General features: G+C 44.9%; 1 protein-coding gene across 1 annotated transcript in view; it reads left to right on the forward strand.

Annotated features, from left to right (window-relative positions):
* The first annotated feature begins 18,787 nt into the window (after positions 1-18,787).
* The window catches only part of EXT1 (exostosin glycosyltransferase 1), a 214,854-nt gene continuing 208,244 nt past the window's right edge, over positions 18,788-25,397 (forward strand). Inside the window, exon 1 of the mRNA XM_075270249.1 lies at positions 18,788-20,399. Coding sequence (XP_075126350.1) covers positions 19,450-20,399 — 950 coding nt within the window. The 5' untranslated portion in view covers positions 18,788-19,449. The remainder of the gene's footprint in view (positions 20,400-25,397) is intronic.

Genomic DNA, 25,397 nt, shown 5'->3' on the forward strand with positions numbered 1-25,397 from the left:
TCCTATCTATCTATCTCATATCTATCTATCTATCTCTCATATCTATCTATCTATCTATCTATCTATCTATCTATCTATCTCTCTCTCATATCTATCTATCTCCTATCTATCTATCTATCTATCTATCTATCTATCTATCTATCTATGTATCATCTATCTATCTATCTATCTATCTATCTATCTTTCTCATATCTATCTATCTCTCTCCTATCTATCTCTCTCCTATCTATCTATCTATCTATCTATCTATCTATCTATCTATCTATCTATCTATCTATCTATCATCTATCTATCTATCTATCTATCTATCTATCTCAAATCTATCTATCTCAAATCTATCTATCTCCTATCTATCTATCTATCTATCTATCTATCTATCTATCTATCTATCTATCTATCTCCTGTCTATCTATCTATCTATCTATCTATCTATCTATCTATCTATCTATCTATCTCTCTCTCTCTCATATCTATCTATCTCCTATCTATCTATCTATCTATCTATCTATCTATCTATCTATCTCCTATCTATCTATCTCCTATCTATCTATCTATCTATCTATCTATCTATCTATCTATCTCCTATCTATCTATCTCATACATTTATCTATCTCGTTCTTATCTACCGATCTATCTTATATGTATATATCTATCTCATATGCAAGGTTGCAGCTATAGGAAGAGTGGTGGTAGCAGTCACTACTGGGCCCCCGGCCCTGTAGGGTCCCCAAAGATTTCTCTGCAGCATAAAATATACCACTTTTCTAAGATGTACAAGGCAGGTAGAGGTCCCATTATAGATTTTGCATTGATGCCCTGCAACTTCAAGCTATGTCTGTCTATCTATTATGAAAAAACGGCAGCGCTCCATTACTTCCTTTCGTAGTCGTAGTTCCTTTTGTAGTGTTACCGATGTTTTGGCCCCATCTGGAACCTTTCTCAAGCAGCCTGAATTTGTTGTCACTGTTGTCTTCTGAACCTTTCCTTGTCACATTGCAGCTGGATGAAGCTACCGCTGAAGGAGCTTAGTTGTCTCTGAAGGACCTGGTAGTTAGTAAGGGATTACCGCTAATACATGTGAATGTCCTTACAGTCCTCTGCTGCACTATAGTTACAGATGGGTGATCCTCCCAAACCTTGTTTTGCTTCGGGTCGGGGTCCTTGTTTTCTAATAAGTTCGGACAGAACTGGAAGTAAAATTATTGTAATAATCTAGGGACTCCTCAGACCTCAGAGTATACCGTATTTTTCGGACTATAAGACACACTTAGGTTTTAGAGGAGGAAAATAGGGAAAAAAAATTTTGAAGCAAAAACTGGTAAAATATTTAATATATGGGAGTTGTAGTTTTGCAACAGCTGCAAGGCCACATTGACAGGTGACCCTGCAGCTGTACGGGGATGCATAGAGTGGTTTTTTTTGCGGGGCCAGATGTACTTTTTAGTTATACCATTTTGGGGAATGTCTATTTCTTAGATCACCTTGTATTGAAAAAAAAAACAGGAGGTGATTTAGAACTTTTATTTATTTCATATTTTTATTATATATTTTTAAAGCTTTTTTTTTTTATTTTTTTTTTACTATTTTATTCCCCCCTTGATCGCAAGTCCCATAGACGGCAATACAACTGTATTGCCGTCTATGGGCCATTCTGTATATTAGTATTACAGCTGGTCATAGACCCAGCCGCAATACTAATATATAGCAGTGACAGGCCCAGGAGCCTCATTAGGTCGGCTCCTGCGATATCGCCGCGCAGGAGCCGGCCTGCAACTTCACAGGTACGGGGCCGGTGGGGACCGGCCCCGGGGGAGAAGGGGCCACGGATACTGACCCGGCATCCGCTGTACTAGAGAGGTGGATGCCGGGGAGGGATAGACGCCGGGGCCTGAGACATCGCTACGATCCTCTGCCCTGCATGAAGCCAGCGGCGGGGGGACGGAGGAGCGGAATAGCAGCATCACTCCTCCCGCTGCTGGCTTCATGCAGGGCAGAGGAGGGCAGCGATGTCTCAGGCCCCGGCGTCTATCACTTGCCGGCTTCCGCCTCTCTATTACAGCGGATGCCAGGCGCCACATTCAGACTATAAGACGCACCCTTCTTTTCCCCCAAATTTTGGGGAAAAAAGTGCGTCTTATAGTCCGAAAAATACGGTAATAGGTGGAGGCCCAGGAAAGGTGTAAAAAATAATGAAACATTTGTATTTACCTTCCCTCATCTCTTCTGAGTCTTCTTGTGACGTCTTGGCCTCTTGCAGATGTCGTCTGTCCAGGGTCATTGCTGAGCTCTGCCTTGCAGTGACCACATAGAATAACATTCAGTGTCATGTTAGTCATTTATACCAGCTATAAGTATACAGATGTAGCAGAGCTGATTGTGTCATATAGGGTAAATCCTGGTGACATCACAATGTTTGGGGTATTATACAGGACCTTCTATATTACCCTGAGTCACTTCTGAGTTATCAATGTGCACAACAACAAATTCACCTCTGCTACATCTGCATTCAGAATATTTCTTGTCCCTACTACAAACAGACTGGCAAAACACCATAAAAGCTAAAAGAAGTATATACAGCCTACCGAGACTCACAAAACAAAGCATCAATCTTATCTAAGGCGCCGGAGCTCTATGGGGGGCTTTTTAGTTTCCTCCATGTAGAAATGTCATTGTCACTGTTCACACTGCCACAAATGGAGGCAATCTAGTATTGATTCTCTCCTCCTGCTGAGCGCCATTAGCCCCGACACAGTATAGACAGATATGTGCTCTGCCACAGGATCCCAACACCTCACTACATGTATATACCGCCATCATGTTATATCTGAGGATGGAAATATCTGCAAATGAATGTCACGGAATATTATACTGGACAATAATACAATTATACATGTCGTGGATTAGTTATTATGTAACGGCTTATTACCACTGTATAGAACACTAACATATATATATTCGGGTATAGCACCTATCACCTATCTATTGTATCTATTCATCTATCTTTACATACAGTCCTATGAAAAAGTTTGTGCCCCCCTATTAATCTTAATTATTTTTAGTTCTAAATATTTAGGTGTTTGCAGCAGCCATTTCAGTTTGATATATCTAATAACTGATGGACACAGTAATATTTCAGGATTGAAATGAGGTTTATTGTACTAACAGAAAATGTGCAATATGCATTAAACCAAAATTTGACCGCCGCAAAAGTCTGGGCACCTCAACAGAAAAGTGACATTAATATTTAGTAGATCCTCCTTTTGCCTCTAGTCGCCTCCTGTAGCTTTTAATCTGTTCCTGGATGAAGGTATTTTGGCCATTCCTCTTTATAAAACAATTCAAGTTCAGTTCAGTTTGATGGTGTTTTGGATCATTGTCTTACTGAAATATCCATCCCCGGCATAACTTCAACTTCGTCACTGATTCTTGAACATTATTCTCATGAATCTGCTGATACTGAGTGGAATCCATGCGACCCTCAACTTTAACAAGATTCCTGGTGCCGGCATTGGCCACACAGCCCCAAAGCATGATGGAACCTCCACCAAATATTACAGTGGGTAGCAAGTGTTTTTCTTGGAATGCTGTTATTTTTTTGGACGCCATGCATAACGCCTTTTTGTATGACCAAACAACTCAATCTTTGTTTCATCAGTCCACAGGACTTTCTTCTAAAATGAAGCTGGCTTGTCCAAATGTGCTTTTGCATACCTCAGGCGACTCTGTTTGTGGCGTGCTTGCAGAAACGGCTTCTTTCTCATCACTCTCCCATACACCTTCTATTTGTGCAAAGTGCGCTGTATAGTTGACCGATGCACAGTGACACCATCTGCAGCAAGATGATGCTGCAGCTCTTTGGAGGTGGTCTGTGGATTGTCCTTGACTCTTCTCACCATTCTTCTTCTCTGCCTTTCTGATATTTTTCTTGGCCTGCCACATCTGGGCTTTACAAGAACAGTCCCTGTGGTCTTCCATTTCCTTACTATGTTCCTCACAGTGGAAACTGACAGGTTAAACCTCTGAGACAACGTTTTGTATCTTGTATTTTGAACAACTATGTTTAACAATCTTTGCTTTCAGATCATTTGAGAGCGGGCTGTCCATGTTCGGCGACCATCAAACTTAACTGAACTTGAATTGTTTTGTAAAGAGGAATGGTCCAATACACCTTTATCCAGGATCCAGGAACTGATTAAAAGCTACAGGAAGCGACTAGAGGCTGTTATCTTTGCAAAAGGAGGATCTACTAAATATTAATGTCACTTTTCTGTTGAGGTGCCCAGACTTTTGCACCGGTCACATTTTGGTTTAATGCATATTGCACATTTTCTGTTAGTACAATAAACCTCATTTCAATCCTGAAATATTACTGTGTCCATCAGTTATTAGATACATCAGACTGAAATGGCTGCTGCAAACACCAAAATATTTAGAACTAAAAATGATTAAGATTAATAGGGGTGCCCAAACTTTTTCATAGGACTGTATCTATCGGTCTCATCATTTAGCTTTCATCTAAATTGTATTTCATATTTTTCTTTCCCATATCTGTCTATTTAATACCGATCTAATCCATATTTATTTCATATCTATCAATCTATTTATCCAAATCCATAAAATCTATCTATCTATCTATCTATCTATCTATCTATCTATCTATCTATCTATTTATCTATCTACAACCTTCCATTTATATCCATCTGTCGCTGTATCCACCATCTGGTTACAAGCATAGGACTTTGAGATTTCTCAGTTTAACAGGGCCGACATAAAGGATAACCTTTTGCCTTTACAGCCCCATTTTGACTTTCCATTACCCTCCGTTGCCCTTCCCTGTGTATTTTGGGACACAGATTATTCTATTTTTTCCGGGCTCTGCAAGTCTTTCCATTCCCAGCTTGCTCTGACGTTCTAATATTTTACCTGCAAAAAAAAATAAAAAAATGTTCCGTTTCCTTTCTGTCATTGGGCCGCCGCATCAAAGCAAACCCTGCAGAAGGGTGTTAAATGATAGCGGCCCGGAGAGCATTGTATCACAGAATGGCGCTCCTATAGATGTCAGTCTGATTGTATTTGCTAAAAGCACACAGACTCCTCTAAATTACCGCTTTACAGATCAGATCTGTCCTGGCCTTTCTGTGCCCGCTATGTGGATGCTGCGCGGCTGGAGCAAGGTTTTCCAATGCCAGAAACTCTTAATCCAAAGCTGATAAACTTCACAGAAAATCTGACACATCAAACATCTCTCTGAAGCCCGGCACCTCCTGAATCACCAGCGTGTCATCTTATATTAAGCCGTCACTCAGTGCTCTATGTATTATTGTTTACCCAGCAAAGAATATATTGTATATTTTTATGATACACAGTATATACATATATACTGGATATCTATATGGTGCATATCAACATAGATTATATTAAATACCATTAAGTTTTATTTAAAGGGAACCTTTCATCACCTCTTCCCACTCTTTGCACCCCGCTCTACTGATTCCAACGCGGTTGGAATTTTTTCTCTAGCCCCCACCATTCCTGAGCAATCAGTGATGTTAGTTTTAGCAGTGGGCGGTCCTAGACTACCTGCTCCAGCTGAGGATCACCCACCTGATAGAAGAGAGTCCGATTAGAATATTGGGTGCTGAAAGTACCAGAATCAATTGCTCAGGAATGGTGGGGGCTAGAGAAAAAATTCCAACTGCGTTGGAATCAGTGGAGTGCTGGCTATTGAAAGATGCAAGGAGTTGGAGTTGGGGAGATGGTGAAAGGTCCTTCTTAGGGAGCATTCACACGTGTATGCCGCGTGACCCTTTGCGTGCGTACACGCTCCCATTCATTTCAATGGGAGCGGGGAGCGTATGCGCCACGCTAGTTTGCAGCCGTGCATTTATTCACGGCCGCAAACTAGCGCGGCGCATACGCTCCCCGCTCCCATTGAAATGAATGGGAGCGTGTACGCACGCAAAGGGTCACGCGGCATACACGTGCCAAATCTCGCGGGACGTTACGCCGTGTGAATGCTCCCTTAAAGGGGTTGTTTAGCCTTTTCATACTGATGACGATAGGTCAGCATTAGATCAGTGGTGTCTAAAACCCAATAGCCCTTATTACCCATGAAATAATGCTTCTGAAGCTTTTTTTTCAATAACACTGCATTCTGCTATTCCTCTGTTGTTCCTCCTAGAAATTTATCATGATATTGACAAGTGGGTCCCTTCTCAGGGATGAAGGGGGGCTCTACAGTCGGTTCCAATTGGACAATGTCAATTTAAAGCTTATACTCCCAACTGGTAACACCCAGCTGTTTTATAAATACATTTCTAGAAGGAATAACAGAGGTACAGCACTACACAGAGTTCAAGAAGTGCTTTTTTATTACATGGTGAATACAGGTATTTACTACGACAGCTGTGGCAGATGAGCTTGGGTGCCATGATCCCTTTTCTTTTAGCAGACACAGCTTGGGCTATATTCAGGCTTACTTTGATATGGCAGCTCAGCTCGAGTCGCTGGACTGGGGCACAATGGCAATATCGGCAGTAACAGACAGACAACTGTGCTGCCATGTCAGGCATACGTGATGGTAATGAAGAGCTGCACATGTTCAGTGACCCCCTTCATTCATGTAAATGGTGGATGTCCCAGACAGCTGTTGGCTCTTCACAGATCATGTATTTATGGCGTATCCTAGTAATATGTCCTTAGTCAAGTAGACTATTCTCTCAGCGAGTCCTGAAGGGTCACATAAGAAAGGGTATGTGTCAACAGTATACGGCAAAAGGTGCTTTATTAAAGAGGCAGATATAGTGCCCTGTGCTGTCCCATGTGGCCTGCTTCTCAGATGACGGAGCTCATTGTCTTTGTTAGTGAACGGGAACTCCTATAAGAGACCACCTTGGTCTGAGTTCCTTTAGAATGCATTGAGAGTCTGAGTTCCGGTTAACTGAAGAAGACAGTGAGCTCCTGCAATTGGGGCAGGTCTAAGCAATACATTTGTCTGGTTAAGGCATTTAATTCTCATCGTACCCCACTGAACCACCTGTGTATAAACAACGTGGGGAGTGCTTCTTTAAGTACTAGAGGTGAAACAATTCTCGGCCTATGACTAGTTTTCAGATGGACTCGCCAATCCCTATTACGTTTCAATCATTTTAGAGTTAGAGTATTCCTTTTTCTTGTTGTCTACTGTGACCCTCAGCGATCGGGAAAATCCAGTAAGTGTTTCATTTCCCTACAGTGACACCACAGGAGGATTGAGGTATTACACAACACGAACTGAATTCAATAAGCTGTCTCTAGTTACAGCCATGTCAGGTCCTCCAGGGTGGGAGACACTCTTTGTCAACAGTCTCTCTGCAGACTGAGAAAGGTCCAGAAATGGAAATGCTATCTATTATATTATATGTCCGAACCGGGTAAGTAAAGTTGAAGACTTACATCTCAAGTGAATCTTGAGCTCAGTTTACTTCACTCTCTTTCCTACTTTTTCTTAGCGTTAATCTCTCATTCAGTGTCTGTTGACTATCACGTTCCACAATCTTAAGTTTTATCTTAAACGTCCCCAACACCCTGATAAGTTCTTAACGCTACAACTGATATCTATATATGTTATTAATAGTTTATCGCATAAAACTTACCAACGATACAAAAAGTCAGCTAGTCCGCCCAACCACTTCCTCCATACAGAAGCATGCTTGGCCGTCTGAGTGTTCAAACAGATTTATCTTATGGTTAAACCTAAAAGACGAGTCTAAGGTTGAAGCCCCACATCCCAATCCTTATAGAAAACTCATAACCCTTTAAGAAAAAAAAAGTCTCCTATTCATTTCCATTGGAGACTGTTGTTTAATTTTTTTTCTGCACATTGGTTTTAGACCCAGCAATGCCGAAAAAAGAAGTGACACGTCAATTAGTGCGGAATACCGCTGTTTCAATACAAGTCAATGGAAGGCTCAAAAACCTTAAACTGATGGCCATTACAAAAACATCATGCAAAACTTCATATAAAAATCATGGATTTTGGAGGAGTTTTTGAAGTCAACAAACTCTATATGAACATACCCTACGAAGATGACACCATGACATGGTACCAAGTCAGAAGGCAGAGGCTGTAGTCAGACGGAGACATGAAAGGACCTCACAATGAACATTCATAGGTTCGCCTACCCATTTAGTTTTGGATTGAACTTGGTCATGAGATTTTGGGGTTCGGGCCAAGCCAAAATTTTTTGAAATATTCAGGAATTCGAGCTGGTTTGTTCATCTCTAGTGAGGACTGGAAGGGTACATGCACAACAACAGACATGGCAGCGTCAGGATGGGAAGAAGCCAGGTCAAACAAGACCAGCTGGGTCAAATCCAGGAAAACGGAACAGGACATCTTTAACACCAAATGGACCTATTGCTCAGGCACATGAAATGGAAAGGGGACACTAGACACGGTGTTCTAAGACACAAGAGAGTGGGATGAGCCTCTTGAGGCTGAGGACTATGACAAAGAAGAAGATTCTGAACGCAACAGAGTTAAAAACCGTGACCTTGTACATGAAATAATAGTTAAAAATTTTAAGAAAAATGTCCTCATCTGAACCTAATGCTAAATCCAGCTCTGCCTATAAAATATTTGAAAAAGTAAACTTGGATTTAGAATTTAGAATCTTGCTAAAGTTGCAGGATGACGTACGAGATGGGATACATTTCATCTATCGCAGGACAGGGAACACATTCTAAACTGCGCTCTATTAAAGTACATGCCATTCACGGAGGCCGTCTACTTATCTTGACAGACAGTTTTGTCTAACCCGCTATCAAAAGTTATTATGTACTTAGGTTATCCTCCTATTATTTGCTAGCGCTTTGTTCTCAAACTGAAACACGCTGGCAAGATTTGCCACAAAATACAAGACTGGGAGAATATTGGAACAACAAAGCTATTAGAATATAATTTAAAGCACAGCAGAACGAGGACGGGAGACTGGAATCTGTAATAAGGCGCTCCTCGGGTTTCAATTATCAAATTTTTTTTTTTTACAAAAAGAAAATTAAAATGAAAAGAATGGGTTTAGCGGTCTGGAAAAAAAATGTCATCATGACGTCTGCTCCGCTCTGACATTAAGGCTGTGTACTCGGAATATCGCACAAAATCTCGGATCTTTTCGTTAAGAAATACGAAGTCAATTTTATTTTTTGACCTCTGATATCTTCTATCTCTACCAGAAGGAAGGGTGTTGGTTGGGTATTTGTAGACCTGCCTATATGGTCACATCATAAAGACCGTCCATATGGTTGCGTTGGGTAGTTGGGTGCCCATTCTCGGTTGGTTTCATCCATGCGTAGTAGTTTCTTACTTTTCTCTACCCTATTACTAGATGGACGTCTTCTGTTCAGGATCTTCATCTCTTGACCACAATGGAGCAACTTCAAAAACATCTCTTGTTCTAGACATGTCCTGCCCTGCCTTACTTTACACAGACAACTGACGAAGGCGAATGTTGAGAGTTTAAATTCACGAATATTCGCCAGGTTCACCTATGAATTTTGGTTCAGACCAAACTGACCATTCATGGGCTCCACCACTTGTGTTGTCTTCTTTCCCAAGCTTTTCTGTCATCTTCTGGTCCTCATCCTTAGTGGGTGACCACCAAAGCCTACGATTGGGCCTCAGCAGTCGCATGATTTCTGAGGCTTGTGATTGATATCTTTGATAGGTGTCTGGGGCCCCTGGCGTCAAAATGAATAGCGGGATAGACAAAACTGTCTGTCAAGATAAGTAGACAGCCTCCATGAAAGGCATGCACTTTAATAGAGCGCAGTTTAGAATGTGTTCCTTGTACTGCGCTAGATGAAATGTATCCCATCTTGTACGCCATCCTGTAACTTTAGCATTTCCCTATTTGTGAATTTGGCTTGACCATACTCAGGCTGAATGTAGATTAGTGGATGGATGAACCTGAACTCCTATTCACTTCAATGGGAAAGCTGGACAAAGCAGAGTAATGTATTTAGGCTATCTCTGGCGCTCCCACCTAAGTCAATGGAAAAGTAGATTCACCCATCCACCAAGCAACTCACCGACATTCAGCCAGGGTGCAGCCTGGCTGAATTCACAACAGGGGCAAAATACACCCTCCAATCCCGAGAATGGAAGTTTCAGCAGTCAGATCACTACCACCAAGTATATATCCTCTATTCTACGTTTCTAGAAGTCAATGGAAGCGTGGATTCGTCCATCCATCAAGCAACGCACTTATATTCAGCATGACGTCAACCATGCTGAATGTAAGTGTGTCCTTTGGTGGATGGAGAAATCTGTGGCTCCATTGACTTCAATGGGAGCACCGGAGATAGCAGTACTGTAGAAACCCCTACTGATCCTGAGAACTGGGGTATTCCCCCCTTTGTGAATTGACCACAATCATGCTGAATGTAGATTTGTTGCTTGGTGGATGGATGAATCCGTTTTTCCATTGACTTTAGAGTTGATTTGAATAGTATTCGAAACTTAGTTTTGAATTCCTCGCTCCCATAGGAATGAATGGGAGCGGGGGCGAACAGCAAGGGGTTAAGCGCCGGCAGCTCCCATTCATTCCTATGGAGTGAGGTATTCGAATACTATTCGCTCATCTCTAATTGACTTCAATGGGAGCGCTGGAAATAGCCAAAAGTACAGTACTCGGCTATATTGAAGTGAATGGGGGTGCGGGTTCATCCAGCCACCAAGTGACCCTACATTTACCTACCTTTATTCGAAACGGGGGAGACTCCTGTTCTCAGGATCGGTGGCGATTTTGAGCTGTTATTGCTCTGACCAATATAAAGATACATAAAAAAATCAATTAGTCCAGAATTTGGAACCTACAAACATAAAAGGTTCTAGTAACACATACAAACGTGTCCTCCTGGTGTCCACGGTCGATTTTCCATATCTCACTGTTTCTGTGTAAATCCAGAGCCTATCAGGGGTGCAAGAGATCAGGGCGAGATAATAATATGCAAATAACTTGGAAGAGAAATCAATAAATATTTTTTCAACCATTTGAGCTTTCAATTTTGGTGGCAATAACACGAAATTAGTGACAGCTGAGACCTCGGGTAGAAAGTGGTTCCAATAATGTTAATGAAATGCAGACAATAAACTGGAAGGAAATGACATGGTAATAGCAATTATGATATGGTAATAACCACAACAAACTGTATAGAAACGGAAAAAAAAAAACTAATTACCTCTAAAAAAAAAAAAATTCCTTGAATCAGAGATTTTTAGCATTTAACCTATCGAGCACTGAGACCTGTCGCGAAGTCAGACGTGATAAAGAAGACCTGTCCACAAGGTTCTTATAGGGTCCGACCCCCCCCCCCCCCCCCGATCTCTTATGTTACATTACAATAAACTGTGATCCGTGATCATACATTTTCGGGGATGGAGAAATGTCACAACTAGAGATGAGCGAACAGTAAAATGTTTGAGATTTGATATTCGTTTCGAGTAGCCCCTCAATATTCGACTACTCGAATAGACTATCAAACCCTATTATACTCTATGGGGGGAAAATGCTCGTTTCAGGGGTAGGCAACGTTCGAACAAATTATACTCACCAAGTCCACGAGTGAGGGTCGGGCTGGATCCTCCGAGAAGTCTTCTCTGTGCAGCGTCCCCGCGGCGTCTTCCGGCTCTGAATTCACTCTGCCAGGCATCGGGCCTGGGCAGAGCCGACTGCGCATGCCCGCACTACAAGCGGACATACGCAGTCGGCTCTGCCCAGGCCTGATGCCTGGCAGAGTGAATGAAGAGCCGGAAGACGCCGCGGGGAAGCTGCACGGAGAAGACTTCTAAAGGTAGGAGAAGAACCAGCATTGATTGGCCGACTGTATAGCATTCGGCCAATCAATGCTGGTTCTGCATCAAACTTTTACATTCAAACAGTGAGTGGTACTCGATCAAGTACGAGTAGTTCGAATACCGTAGTATTCGATCGAATACCTACTTGATGGAGTACTACTCGCTCATCTCTAGTCACGGCATACGTAATGGGAAACGCAGAATAAAACTGACTGAAGGATATTCGCGGAGAGTAAACTGAACTGGAGCTCCCAATGTCAGGCAGCTGTCGTAAAGCCTAATAGGATTATACAATGCTTTGATCCTAAAAAATAAATAAATAAGGGGGCATAGTCTTTTTATATAGTCTTCTATTTATGGGAATCCCAAGTAGAATCAATACCCTAAGAAGGGATTATTCTATAGAAAAAAAAAAAGTTCACACGTAGGGATTTGCGGCGTATTTTCACGCTGAATTTGACGCTGATATTTTAAGCTAGCAGAAGAATAAGCGTCCTGCTTATATTTCTGAAAGCAGAATTTTTCTGCTTGACAAACTCAGTGTCAAATTTATACGTGAAAAATATGCAAATCTGTTTCCCAAGATGTAAATAGGGAACCAGGGCCTCTGTTTGCTGCTCTCTGTAGCAGTATAATCCCCCCAGTGGAGCTAAAATGGCTCTGTACGCCTGAGAAGGTGGTCTCTCCTTATGGAGTGACATTATCCCCATAACCTGGTCTAGAAGTCTCTCACCTCTGCCAAGTCAGTTTTCCCTACGCTGTGCTGAAGAGGTCCAACCAGATTGAAACAGCTGTCCTCGGCTGAGAGACTGACTTGACAAAATACCGCATTATTGCAGTAAAGGCTTGCTGGAAAGTCGGGCATGATGTTCAAGGGAGCTACCCAGAGGGCAGCAAACAGAGGCACTGGTTCACTATTTACATCTTCGGAAACAGATTTGCATATTTTCCCATAATCCCCCCAGTGGAGCTAAAATGGCTTTTTGAATGACTCCATACGCCTGAGAAGGTGATCTCTCCTTAGGGAATGACATTATCCCCATAACCAAATTTCTACGTGTGAACTTACCCTTAGAGGGTGTATTAGAAAGTCCTCTTGTTGCTACGTTGTTACTACCCCCATGTGACTTATGAGGCCCAATCACAGTCCTCAGCAGTGACCTGGTGGCACAAGACAGCACCCAGAAGGTGAGTATAACGTTATTTTTTTTACACCTACCTCCAGGTCTCCACCTATTATTTTTGGGGTCTGAATATATCGTAAAAATTTCACTTCCAGTTCGCGGGTGATGAACCCTCAAAAATTTCAGATTTGGCTTGAGCTCAAAACTTTTGGAAAACTCGGGCTGAATCTGGTTTGGTCCATACAGGTTAGTTCATGTGCGGGGTCAGCCCTGCAAATATTCAGTCTTTACAAAAACTTGACGTATTTGTCTATAAAAAAACGTAGAAACCATAGAAATTTGAAAACACAGAAGCTGCAAACATTGTGCTAGCCAAATTTTGTGTCCATCTCAAAAATTTTGGCCACAACTGTACAGTGACATAGGCTGAGTTTACCATCAGAGGTATAAAGCGAGATGTGACCATAGCCAAACAATTTCAACCACAGCATGTCTGCTTATAACAACCCACCACGTTCCTAATCTCGAGCTACTTTGACGACTGTTTTTTTGTTTTTGAAGACCATCACAATTCTCTTCCCGTCTCCCTGTCCTTTGCCTGAAGCGTAGGTCTCTGGTTCATATCTCCGTCTTGTGGAGATCAGAAAGTTGAGGGTTAAACTTCAGTCTATTTTATGTCCACATGAGGTGGTGGCTGAATGACACCACTAAATGAGTTTGCTTTCCGAGGGGGCCGATGCCTTAAGGTGAATCTTATGTTGCAGCCATAAAGGTTTGGAGCAGTCAGGCCTGAAGGGTGTCCGTGAAATCACAAAGAAGGTCCTGCGGAGTCCGAGTAGCCGAGAGGTTTATCACTCGTCTCAGATAGTGACAATAAATCCTTTACTTTGTGTTTACTGAACTACCCGGCCATCAGCTCCAGCCGTCATCACAGGACTTGTGTTTTATTATTACTGACTCGCACACAATTTACCTGCATCACCCACAGCTCAGGGGATTGAATTTTGGGGAAATCTACTTAAAGTGATGCAATATATTTTGTTTCTCTACATGTAGAGAGAAAAGTCAATGTGTCCTAAAGCCTATCCTTCCCCATGCTACCACTTGAGATTTTAAGTCAAAGATATATATTAAAGGGGACCCTCACACCTTTAACTCTCTGCATCCTTTAATAGACACAGCTCCACAGATTCAGACGCAGTTGTAATTTTTTCTCTAGCCCCCACCGTTTCCGAGTAATAGCTGTTAGTTTAAGCACCAGATATACTGATTTTAAGCTCGAGTGGGCGGTCCTTGACTCTCTGCTCTAGCCCAGGACCGCCCACCTGATAGAGGCTAATTAGTATATTGGGGCTAAAACTATCAGCAACGATTGCTCAGGAATGGTAGAGGCTAGAGAAAAAATTCCAACTGTTCCGGAATCAGCGGCGAGGCGCCTATTAAAGGATGCAAAGAACTGGAATTACAGGCGATGGTGAAAGGTCCACTTTAAGACCAAAAGCTGCATTTTTTTTGTTGTTGTTGATTTTGATGTGTTTTTCTTGAGCGACAGCTTCAAAAGGAATGTGAAATATAAAAGAAGTGGCTATACTCCCTTCTGCTCCTCTCTACTCCTGGCCTTGATCCAAAAAAATCTTCTCCTCCTCAAGTCTTCTTCACGTAGACATAAATGTTTTTGTAACTGCCGACTCCCAGCTGTTTTTAGAACACATTTATTTCAATGTAAATGTATCTGTTCACAATCTGTGTTTTTTCGAGGTCCATTAAAATTTTTGGCCATTTTCAGGGATTCCTCAAGACAAATGGGTCCCAGACAAATGAATAACTCCAAGAAAAATGGATCGTTCCATGTTTTACATGACCATGGTCGTCTGAATATATTTTCAAGCATAGAATGGGAGGAAATCCAAGCAAACACGAGGAGAACATACTAACTCCTTGCAGATGTTGTCCTTGGCAGGATTCGAATCCAGGACTCCAGTGCTGCAAGGCTGCAGTGCTAACCACTGAGCCACCGTGTTGCCCCCTCTTCTGGGCCTCCTTAGGGCTTCCGGTGCTCTCATGGTGACGCCATTTGCCCAGGGTCACTGCTGAGATCTGTGATGTTGATGCATCATTCCCTTTCTGCAAAATAACAATTCTGAAGCACGTTTTATTTCCCCCCTCAGTGTTCCTCTGTTGCTCCTCCTGGAAACTTATAAATACTATGACTCTATGTGAAATGGGTGTGTCCTGCACAATCTGCAGTGATTGGACGGTGAGATTTCCAGGAGGGATAGCAGAGGAACACCACAATACAAAATGATAAGAAAATAATGCCCCAGATTAGAAAGCTACTAAATTGTTAGACAAAAAAAGACAAGAGAGATGATTGTTTGCCTTCCACGGGTATAACCACCCAGCTTTCTATGACGCCTAAATGACACCTCTAGTAAGTTATGCAGAAATATGATTTGCAAGGCATGGATAGGTCATCAATTAAAGATCGGTAAGGGACTGACACCCAGGCCCCCCACTTACCAGCTTTGTGAAGGGGGTCCAGTGTTTGTATGGGTGCTGCAGCTTCTTCAGTACAAGTACAGCGCCACACATTTTACTGCTGCTGTGCTCGGTATTGCAGCTTAGCAATGGAATTGAACTGTGATCAGGTCATGTGACTGAAGAACATGACGTCGCCACCACCCAACAAACTCTAGGAAATAGACCATAGTATTCTATTGTTTTACGCCCTGGAGGATCCTGTTACACTGGTGGGCAGGCCTGATACTAGACGCTATCGATGGGGGCCATTAACCCCTATAACCCATGTTTTATGGCAGCAGAGCCCCTATCTGAGGTAAGGGCTAGTTCACATCTGCGCCCGGGAGTCCATTTTGCAGGTTACCGTTTCCTGCACAAAACAGAGCTGCAGTACTCTTTCAAACCCATTTCATTTGAATGGGTGAGAAAGCTGTCAGTCCGTGAGCACCAGTGACCGAGTCGGACATGCAGTACTCTGTGTCCGTTTTAAAAAAACGGTTTCACCGCGGAGAGCATAAAACGCTCACCGGCGCTCACAGCCGGACTCGGCTTGACAGGTTTCCGTTTTCTGCATGCAGAAGACGGAAACCTGAGAAAGGAGTGCTGAACGCTGGTGTGAACCCAGCAGAGTAGTATATCTATAAGGGTCATCATCTCGCAGCCATAGTATCGACAGCCACATAATTCATAGATTGTAAGCTCTTGCGAGCAGGGCCCTCAGTCCCATTGTGTGAAATGACGTTCTTTGTTATGTATCTGTCTGTATTTGAACCCTACAAATTGTACAGCGCTGTGGAATATGTTGGCGCTATATAAATAAAATGTATTATTATATAGCCGGCCATATGACAACCCTGGGGTGAGATTATTTTACAGGGATCTGATCCATATATCATGAATCATATCTAGGAATGCACTAGGAATCTTTATGTCCCTGTGCATTTAGGGTGCTCAGCAGGGGGCGTCATTGCTTCTCCACCCCCCTGCTGGCACCCTGCACAGTACAGTACATGTCATCAGTCATAGTGAAGGCAGCCCTGAAGGATCTGTGATAATCTCACCATCTCTGACACATGTAGCCATGTTTGTGTCTTCAGGCAGGTGGACATTATAGATTGTGAAGAATGCCTTGCCCTGTAAGTGACATGTGGTACACTTATCTCATACGTATGTAAAGACCCTGAAAAAATCTGTATTAATCCCCCTCCCTTCTGATATTACAGGGGCCTTCTAAGACTCCTTGGCCATAGTGGGCACATAGTCTATAGCATTAACCCCTTCACCTCTTTTTTTCAATCCTAGTTTTGGCATCAAAAACTGCATTGACAAAACCTGCCCGCGCGTCTTTACCCTTATTACACGGGGCACGCTCGCTTCGGATAACTGGCCCATGTAATACGCCCGTCTGGCCTTTTCGTACAGGGCGACGCTATCAATGATTTCATTCTATAACTGAAAACAACAATGGTGATGTTATCGGACAAGAATCGAGCTGTGGCTGACGCTATCTCTAAGACCCATCTGCACTGCCTGCCAGTAAACTGTAGGATCCTTATCACAGGTGCAGTCCCCATACAGGCCACCAGGAGGCACAATGACCTATAGGCCAGCACCGGGGAGGTGTCAGCGGCTGTGCCATCCTTCTCAGGGTCTGGACTTTATAGCCTAGTCCTTGTAATGTCTCAGCCACTGCTACACTGTAACGCCACAGCCCTAGACATGAACTACAAGTCCCAGCACCCAATGTTAGGACTACACATCCCAGTATAACCCAAAACTGCAATAGCCCAGTGTGCACCAATGGCACTACAAGTCCCAGATAATGGGACTGCATAATACAGCAGCACTTGCAGTAGGACTACAAGTCCCAGCATACTATGATAGGACTATAAAGCCCAGTATAACCACTACTGTAGCATCCTAGTATAAATCATTAGCACTACAAGTCCCACCATGTCCTAACAGTGTAATGGGACTACAAGGCTCAGCAACACTGCAAATCCCAGCCCATAGTGACCAAACTACAAATCCCAGCATCCTCTAAGGCAGGGATAGGGAACCTTTGGTTCTCCAGCTGCTGTGAAACTACAACTCCCATCATACTCCAGTCACTTCCATGGGAATTCCAAGAACAGCAGAGCAAGTATGCATGCTGGGAGTTGTAGTTTTGCAACAGCTGGCGAGCCGTACGTTCCCTACCCCTGCTCTAAGGCTACAAGTCCCAGTCTATCCCAAATACCTAGCATCTTTGTATCCACCAGTGGTACTACTAGTCCCAGTATCTCCTCCATATTCCTACTCAATCCCTGTAATGGGGCAGCAGAGCCCTGCAAAACTCAGCAATCCCTAGGGCCGGACTACAAGTCCCAGCTACAACATATCTAATAACAGGCTAATGGTAGCACAAGTCCCAGTATCTCCTCAACAGCAGTCCCTATAATGGGCAGCAAATCTGATCAAGTCCCTACACATCCTAATACACAAGGTAATGGTACTACAAGTCCCAGCATCTCCTCCATATTCCTACTCAATCCCTGTAATGGGGCAGCAGAGCCCTGCAAACCTCAGCAAGTCCCAGCAGGCTACAACATATCTAATACTACAAGTCCCAGCATCTCCTCAACATCAGTCCCTATAATGGGCAGCAAATCTCAGCAATCCCTGGGGCTCAACTACAACACCCAGCATGTCCCTACACAAGGTAATGGTACTACAAGGCTCAGCATCTCCTTTAATGGCACTACAAGTCCCAGCATATGGTAACAGAGCTGGAGATCTAGGGCAGTCTGTAATGGTACTACAAGTCCCAGCATAGGGTATCAGACTGGAGATATAGGGTCGTGCTTTATCCCAACTATATACCCTCTTTGTGTTCATCAATTGCGCTACAAGTCCCAGCATATGGTAACAGACCTGAAGATATAGGGCGCCCCCAATGGTACTACAAGACTCAGCATGTTCCAGCATATCCTAATGGTACTATAAGTCCCAGCCTAGGGTGACAGAGCTGGAGATATAGGGTGCTGCACCCTCCCCGTATTGACTACAAGTCCCAGCATGACCACACTAGCCATCAGAGCAGCCACTACAAGTCCCAGCATGTGGCCGCCTATCCTAATGGTACTACAAGTCCCAGCATCCTCTGCTCCCAGTAGGAGAGGTTCTGCAGCAGCTGCGGCTCCCAGCGCCAGCCCCCTGCCTGGGACTTGTAGTCCTCCTGAGTGTGTGTGTGAGTGAGGAGGCCGCCCCTGGCAGGGCGCAGCGGAAGCCCCTCCCGGCACGGATGTGACGCACAGCCAATGGGAGCGCAGGCTGCGTGGATAGATGAGGTCACGGCTGCCGTGCGGGGAATGGAATGTGTTAGACTAGTGGAGGAGAGCGCTCAGCCTAGAACCCGGCGGCTCGTGCCGCTTCAGCCCGCTCTAGAACCCCTGGGATCCCGGAGCCGCCCGCCGAGCCCTCAGCACTCCCGCCAGCGCCTGTAGCTCGCCTCGCCGCCGCCAGCAGCGCTGCAGACCCGGGGCACGGGCGGCGGAGGAGCAGCGGGGGGATGCAGAGACATGCAGGGATTCGTCAGCTTACCTGTGAGACTCCCGTGACGGGCGCCGCCGCCGCCAAAGTTGATGAAGTGCCCGCGCCGCCCCGCCATTGTCCGTGAAGCCTCCTCCGCTCTCTCCCTGCACCCGATCGGGATCGTGCGGGGAAAGCTCCGGAACAAAGCAGATTGCATCGCCCAGATCTCGTCGGCCGACTGAGGATGAAAGATCGAAGGGGGGAAAGTTAACTCAATCGCCCACATGCGCTGGATCAGCCCGAGGCTTGGGGATAGGAATCAGCAGAAGGTGGGAGAAGAGAGTTTGACATCTTTCCACTTAGGAAGATGGCGGAGTGGAGCTGAGAGTGTGGACTGGCAAAGTTTGGGGGCTTCTGTCTTTCTCCGCGACCGCCAGCCTGAGCCAAAACGGACACATGCAGGCCAAAAAACGCTACTTCACCCTGCTCTCCGCCGGCACTTGTCTCGTCCTGCTCTTTTATCTGGGGGGGTTGCAATTTCGGACATCCAGGACTAGGGATGACCCCGGGGATCAGGTCCTGCCGCGGGGTGCTGCCGAGCACCCGTGGCCGCGTTTCCCGGACCCCCTGCTCCCCTTCATCCAATGGGATCAGGCGGAGAGCGAGGACTATAACAGTCAGGGGTCCCCTCGCCAGAAGAGGGACGCCAACGCCAGCGTCTACAAGGGCAAGAAGTGTCGCATGGAGTCTTGTTTCGACTTCTCCTTGTGCAAGAGGAACGGCTTCAAGGTCTACACTTACCCTCAGCAGAAAGGGGACAAGATCTCCGAAAGTTACCAAAACATCTTATCGGCCATCGAGGGCTCCAGATACTACACCTCGGACCCTAGCCAGGCTTGCCTCTTTGTCCTGAGCCTGGACACCCTAGACCGGGACCAGTTGTCCCCTCAGTACGTGCACAACCTAAAATCGAAAGTCCAGAACTTGCACCTGTGGAACAACGGTAGAAATCATCTAATTTTTAATTTATACTCCGGGACTTGGCCGGACTACACCGAGGACGTGGGCTTCGACATCGGCCAGGCCATGTTGGCCAAGGCCAGCATCAGCACGGACAACTTCAGGCCCAATTTTGACGTTTCCATCCCACTCTTTTCTAAGGATCATCCCAGGACAGGGGGGGAGAAGGGATTTCTGAGATTTAACACTATCCCTCCTATTAGGAAGTACATGTTGGTGTTCAAAGGGAAAAGATACCTGACGGGGATCGGGTCCGACACCAGGAATGCCTTATATCATGTTCATAATGGGGAGGACGTGGTCCTCCTGACCACATGTAAGCATGGGAAAGACTGGCAGAAGCACAAGGACTCCCGTTGTGACAAAGACAACGCCGAATATGAGAAGTAAGTGGTTTTGGCTAGGAAACCGTACGACCCACCCAAGTCCCCCCCCCTCCTCTATTCCCTTTTATTTTTTTTTTTGCAGCCGTCAGGTACAGTATCCCGTCTCCATATCTTCTGCCTTAACCAAAGACCTGCATTGATTTCCACATGTGTATCCGTCTCTATTGATTTTGTGATTCGACACCCCGGGGTGCTCGGCTGCTTTTTTCTTGAATTGTATATTGATACTGGCTCTCGAGGAGCTGCTCGTCTCCTGGAGGAATGCTTGACCTTTGCCCTGTGCTATATAGAGTGTCTGCCAGGCCGTGATGGTGTGCGGTCTACCGTTAACCGTATACAGGTCTATAGGTCGCCCGTAATAGTGGACTAGTCCGCCAGCTGGTGCAAAACTACCACTCCTATCAGTTTTGCTACAGTTGGTGAGCCCGGACGGTGTGGAAATCTGCTCCGAGTAGCCGGATCGTGGACAAGGAAGAGTTAATAATCGGTGCGGATGATGGTGTCGGTACGGTAGTAACTACAGGGGAACGCTTGCTAAGGCTGTGTTCACATCTGCATCGGTCTGAAGGATGATAAAGAACCTGGTGACCATAATGGGATGATAAAGTCTGACTTGCAGATGTGAACATGGTCTTGGTGTGTGAAGTGCTGCGGCGTGTGATGGCGGTATTTTATTATGATTAGGATTCGATACATTGTTGCTCGGTTATGGTTACATTGTAGCGTTGCCTTGATAAATCGCCTATAAGTCCCTCTAGATACTAAATCTGCAGGAAAAGTCCTGCTGACATCCATATGGCGGTATTTCTCATTGACGTGTAGTATACGCCCCCCCCCACGTTTCTAACCGTTAGTAAAATCACTTCTTCGGCTTCTTAAGAGCTTTGCATGTGTTACCAAGGATGCAAATGAATTCCCAAAAACTCTTGCCTACCCTACAGATCTATATTTGAGTCTACGAGGATATCGACCCCACCGTTGGGCAATTTACGGCGTGTTGGGCTAGCGTCATAAAAAGGAGGCGAACCTCAAGGACTGTAATCTGCTTTAATTGATCAGACACATTAGTCGCTCCGATAATACCGACATTACGCGTAAATAAAATCTTCCTCCTGGAAGCCGCGTAAGGTGATTGTAGGGTTTCCTGTAAGACGTTGGGGGGGGGAAGGGGGGGGATAGTGCCGGTGTTTCCTAATTCCGGAGGCGGTTGCACACACCTGCTCAGGTACAGCCACGCCATAAAAGTAGGTAGCGTAATAGGCGGGCGATTCTTTGAAGTGACGTGGGTGGATTGTGCTAGGGACGACCTTTGGATTTATTGTGGTGTTTGCTTTGTATCGCGTAACGTCACCTTATCGTGTCGTCCTCGTAGGTGATGTTGCCACATTTGCATCAATATGGGTTGAAATTGGCCCTTACGGTGTCCTATAGGGTCATTACACATGTTGTCTATCACCCTGAGGTCATTACAGTTCCATTCTCTGCCCTGGTTTCCTCCTACTTTGCATATGTGTCAGTCTTCACTGTCAATCTGGCATTCTATTCATGAACTAGGATTTGGGTAGTGTCTTTGTAATCTAGGAAGACATCACCTGTAGCCATTTCAGCGTGTTTAGGTTAACATTGACCAGGGCAGGGGGTCGGCACTACAACTCCCAGCACATGCCAGGAAGGTTGTGACCCCTGGACTAGGGACTAGTTTAACCCATGCCCCTAGGACTAGGGGCTACTTATGGGTCGCCAGCTCTGAGTGACCTGTTTAACCCTATCTAGGGTGTATGGTAGTCGTCTTCTGTTTTAGGATTTCGTACCTGTTGTTCTTGACACCTTCAGCCGTTTTTGTGGCTGAAGGTGTTAAAGCGGTAGACCGGATCGTAATTAAAACTCCCGTTTCCGTACCATATTGTGCGGCGTCCCGAGGGCACCCTCGCTCTGGTTCCGTCTGACAAAGGATCAGGGAATTGGTGCTGTAAGGCACAGATGTGGCATCAGCCAAGTCTACCCAGCGGGGAGCGAGAGGGATGTTGAAAGATCAGTTCCTGTAACACGAAGCAGGTATCTTCAGAGAGGAGCCCCTTTGATGTCGGCTACAAGCCCGGGCGCATTCGCAGCACCACTCGCTGTGGAGTGGAGGGGCCGTCGCTGCTGACAGTCTGGGCACAAGGCGTCGTAGTCTTGGTCTTTCTTTGACTGTTTCCGTATATATATGACTGATTCCAACCCTAGAATGTGGTTCACACCTGGTCTGTAACATCCTCGTGTGTTCTAATGGGCGCTGTGGGCTGTGGCACTGTGTGGGAAATAAGGGGTTAATGAGCCTTCACTAGCGAGGCGGATTGTAATACATTTATCTTATGGGGTTCCCGCTCCTCGTCTATGACGTCATGTGATTGCATCGGGACGGCAGGAATGGAAAGTCGCTTGCGGCCTTTGATAGCGGCGATCGGCAGATTTGGAGTCTTTTTGATATAGTTTGACCAATCTGAGTTTCTAAAATTGTAATATTGTAATCTGTCCGTAAGTCATCCACATCAGATCGATGGGGGGATCGAACACCCGAGACTCCCACAGGTCTTTTCACTGAATACCAAGCACAGCGCCATACATCGTGCAGTGGTTGTGCTTGGTATTGCAGCTCAGCCCTATTTTCATGAATGAGAACAGGACACTCGACGAAGAAATGCCTTGAAGCAGCTGATCGTTGGGGGTCAGTATCTTTAGTATAGGTCATCAATATTTACCCCCAAAGAAAATCCCCTTTAAGGTCTCGTGCATGACCCTAGAGTCTGGATGTTATCTGGGTCTGACATCCGTCTTGTCAGTGGATTAAGTGGAACAAGATGCAAAAACAGACTGTTGTATTTTTGCCATTTGGTTCCAATGGTGACCCCGCGGATCTGTAAAAAATACAACCCTGTGCATTGAAATGAATGGCTCCATTATTATAGTTCTGTAAGGGAGTGTACACATTGGGCTTTTATTGTAGCTGATTTTGATATTGATTCCACTTCCAAATTTGCTTCAAAAACATCTCAGTGGGTGGCAGGGGCAAATCTTTTGAGCGAGCAGGAAAAAAGTGTCTTGTCCTATCTGGAGGTGGGGTCCGCCTGAAAGTCCCATAGAAGTGAATGGGAGGTTCCAGACCCAGACAACCATTAGATGTGTCCTCACTACTCTGATGACAGATGGTGGGGGAGGAGTCAAGGATGTTCAATCCATTGATTGGTGGGTGTTGTGGTTATCGGACCCCCACCGACATAATATAGATTACCTATCCTAAGGCTATCAATAAGCCCTGAAGTCTAAAAAAAAATCCCCTTAAAGGGATTCTACCATTAAAGTAAATTTTTTTTGGCGTTCACACGTAGGACTATTCTTCTCCTACCTTTAGATGTCTTCTCTGCCGCTGTTCGGTAGAAATCCCTGTTTTCTTCAGCATGCAGATGAGTTCTCTTGCAGCACTGGGGGCGTCCTCAATACTGCAAGAGAACTCTCCAGCGCCACGTCCATCTTCTTCAGGAACGGGCTCTTCACGCTTCTTCTTCCAGCGCTGGGGGTCAAACTTCTAGGCCCACAGGCCACAAGAAAATGGCCGCTTACCGAACAGCGCCGCAGAGAAGACATCTAAAGGTAGGAGAAGAATAGCCTCTCTAAAGGCTGCTCCTACGTGCGATTGAGGAAAAATTAGATTTTAATGGTAGAATCCCATGGAGGGGGGGGGGGGGGGTCATGGTAGACCATGTGCACCCAGAAGCTCCGCACTATCCTGGTGGAGATAGGAAGTGGAGGCATCAGCAGATCTTCTGGGAATCTTCACTGAAATAAGTCTAAACATTAGAAGTTGGATTCTGGTTCTAATATTCCGCCCCCAGTTTTTCGGACCATTGGGTCATCCAGGCGTCCTGAATTCTCAGAATCTACTGAAGTAGAAGAGAGCCGGTGAAATAGTGTCAGGATCTTCTGAGCGCCGGGGAAGGTATTCATAGTACACCGGGAAGACGCATTCCAGCAGACATTCTTGGAGTGAGTTGGATACCTGCCTCCTGGGGTTTGTCCAGGCTTGATGGAAACCTCACCTTTCACCGTCACCTGACGGGTGTTTCTTCCATGAAACGTATTTCCATGAATTGCAGGAAGAAAAAAAAAACGTGCACAGTAGAGTTCTGTGTGCTATACATGGGGTTCTCAAATTTTTAGGAACCATTGCTGCCAGTAGGCTGAAGATAGATAGATGTATTAGCAATAAAATCAACTTTCACTTTTAAATTCTAGAAAAAGAATTACTACCAAATTTTTGGGTGTCGCGTTTCGCTCCATAAACTGCACAGCTGCGGCGTCACGCAATACGTTTTATTACTGCGTGTGTTTCTCCTAGGTTAAGTGAAAGCTTTTAGGATTGGTATTGTAATGGGGAACAGTTGTCAGGAACCTGAACCCCCTGGGTCACCATGATCGCTGATCTCCCCAGCAGCTGAACGCAAGTCCAGACGTGTTGGCTTTTTTTTTTTTTTCTTTGTGAAATTTCAATTTTTTTTTTTTTTTTTTTTTTTTTTTTTTTAGGTAGATTGTGAGCCCCATATAGGGATCACGATTTATATTTTTTCTCCTATCAGTATATTTTTGTAGAATGGGAGGAAATCCACGCAAACATGGGGAGAACATACAAACTCCTTGCAGATGATGATCCTGGTGGGATTCGTACCCAGGGTTCCAGCATTGCAGGGCTGCAGTGCTAACCATTGAGACACCGGGTTGGCCCCAAATTGCAGAATTTTGTAGAGCATGAATCAGAAAAAAAAAAAGTACAGTCCAAGTTTTTTGGTTTGGCTGTGGTTGTACGTCCACAAATTTTAGATGTGGAATTTGATTGTAAATTTTAATGGCCCACACTAAAATCTGTCTAAGGGCTCGTTCACACGGGACAAGAGGGGGCAGATTTTGGCGCTGAACCACGTCAGAATCCGCCTCCTCGTAATAGAGATCTAGGTAGACCGTTAG

This window comes from Leptodactylus fuscus, chromosome 4 (genome assembly GCF_031893055.1).
Source record: "Leptodactylus fuscus isolate aLepFus1 chromosome 4, aLepFus1.hap2, whole genome shotgun sequence".
In the NCBI taxonomy this organism is placed as follows: Eukaryota; Metazoa; Chordata; class Amphibia; order Anura; family Leptodactylidae; genus Leptodactylus; species Leptodactylus fuscus.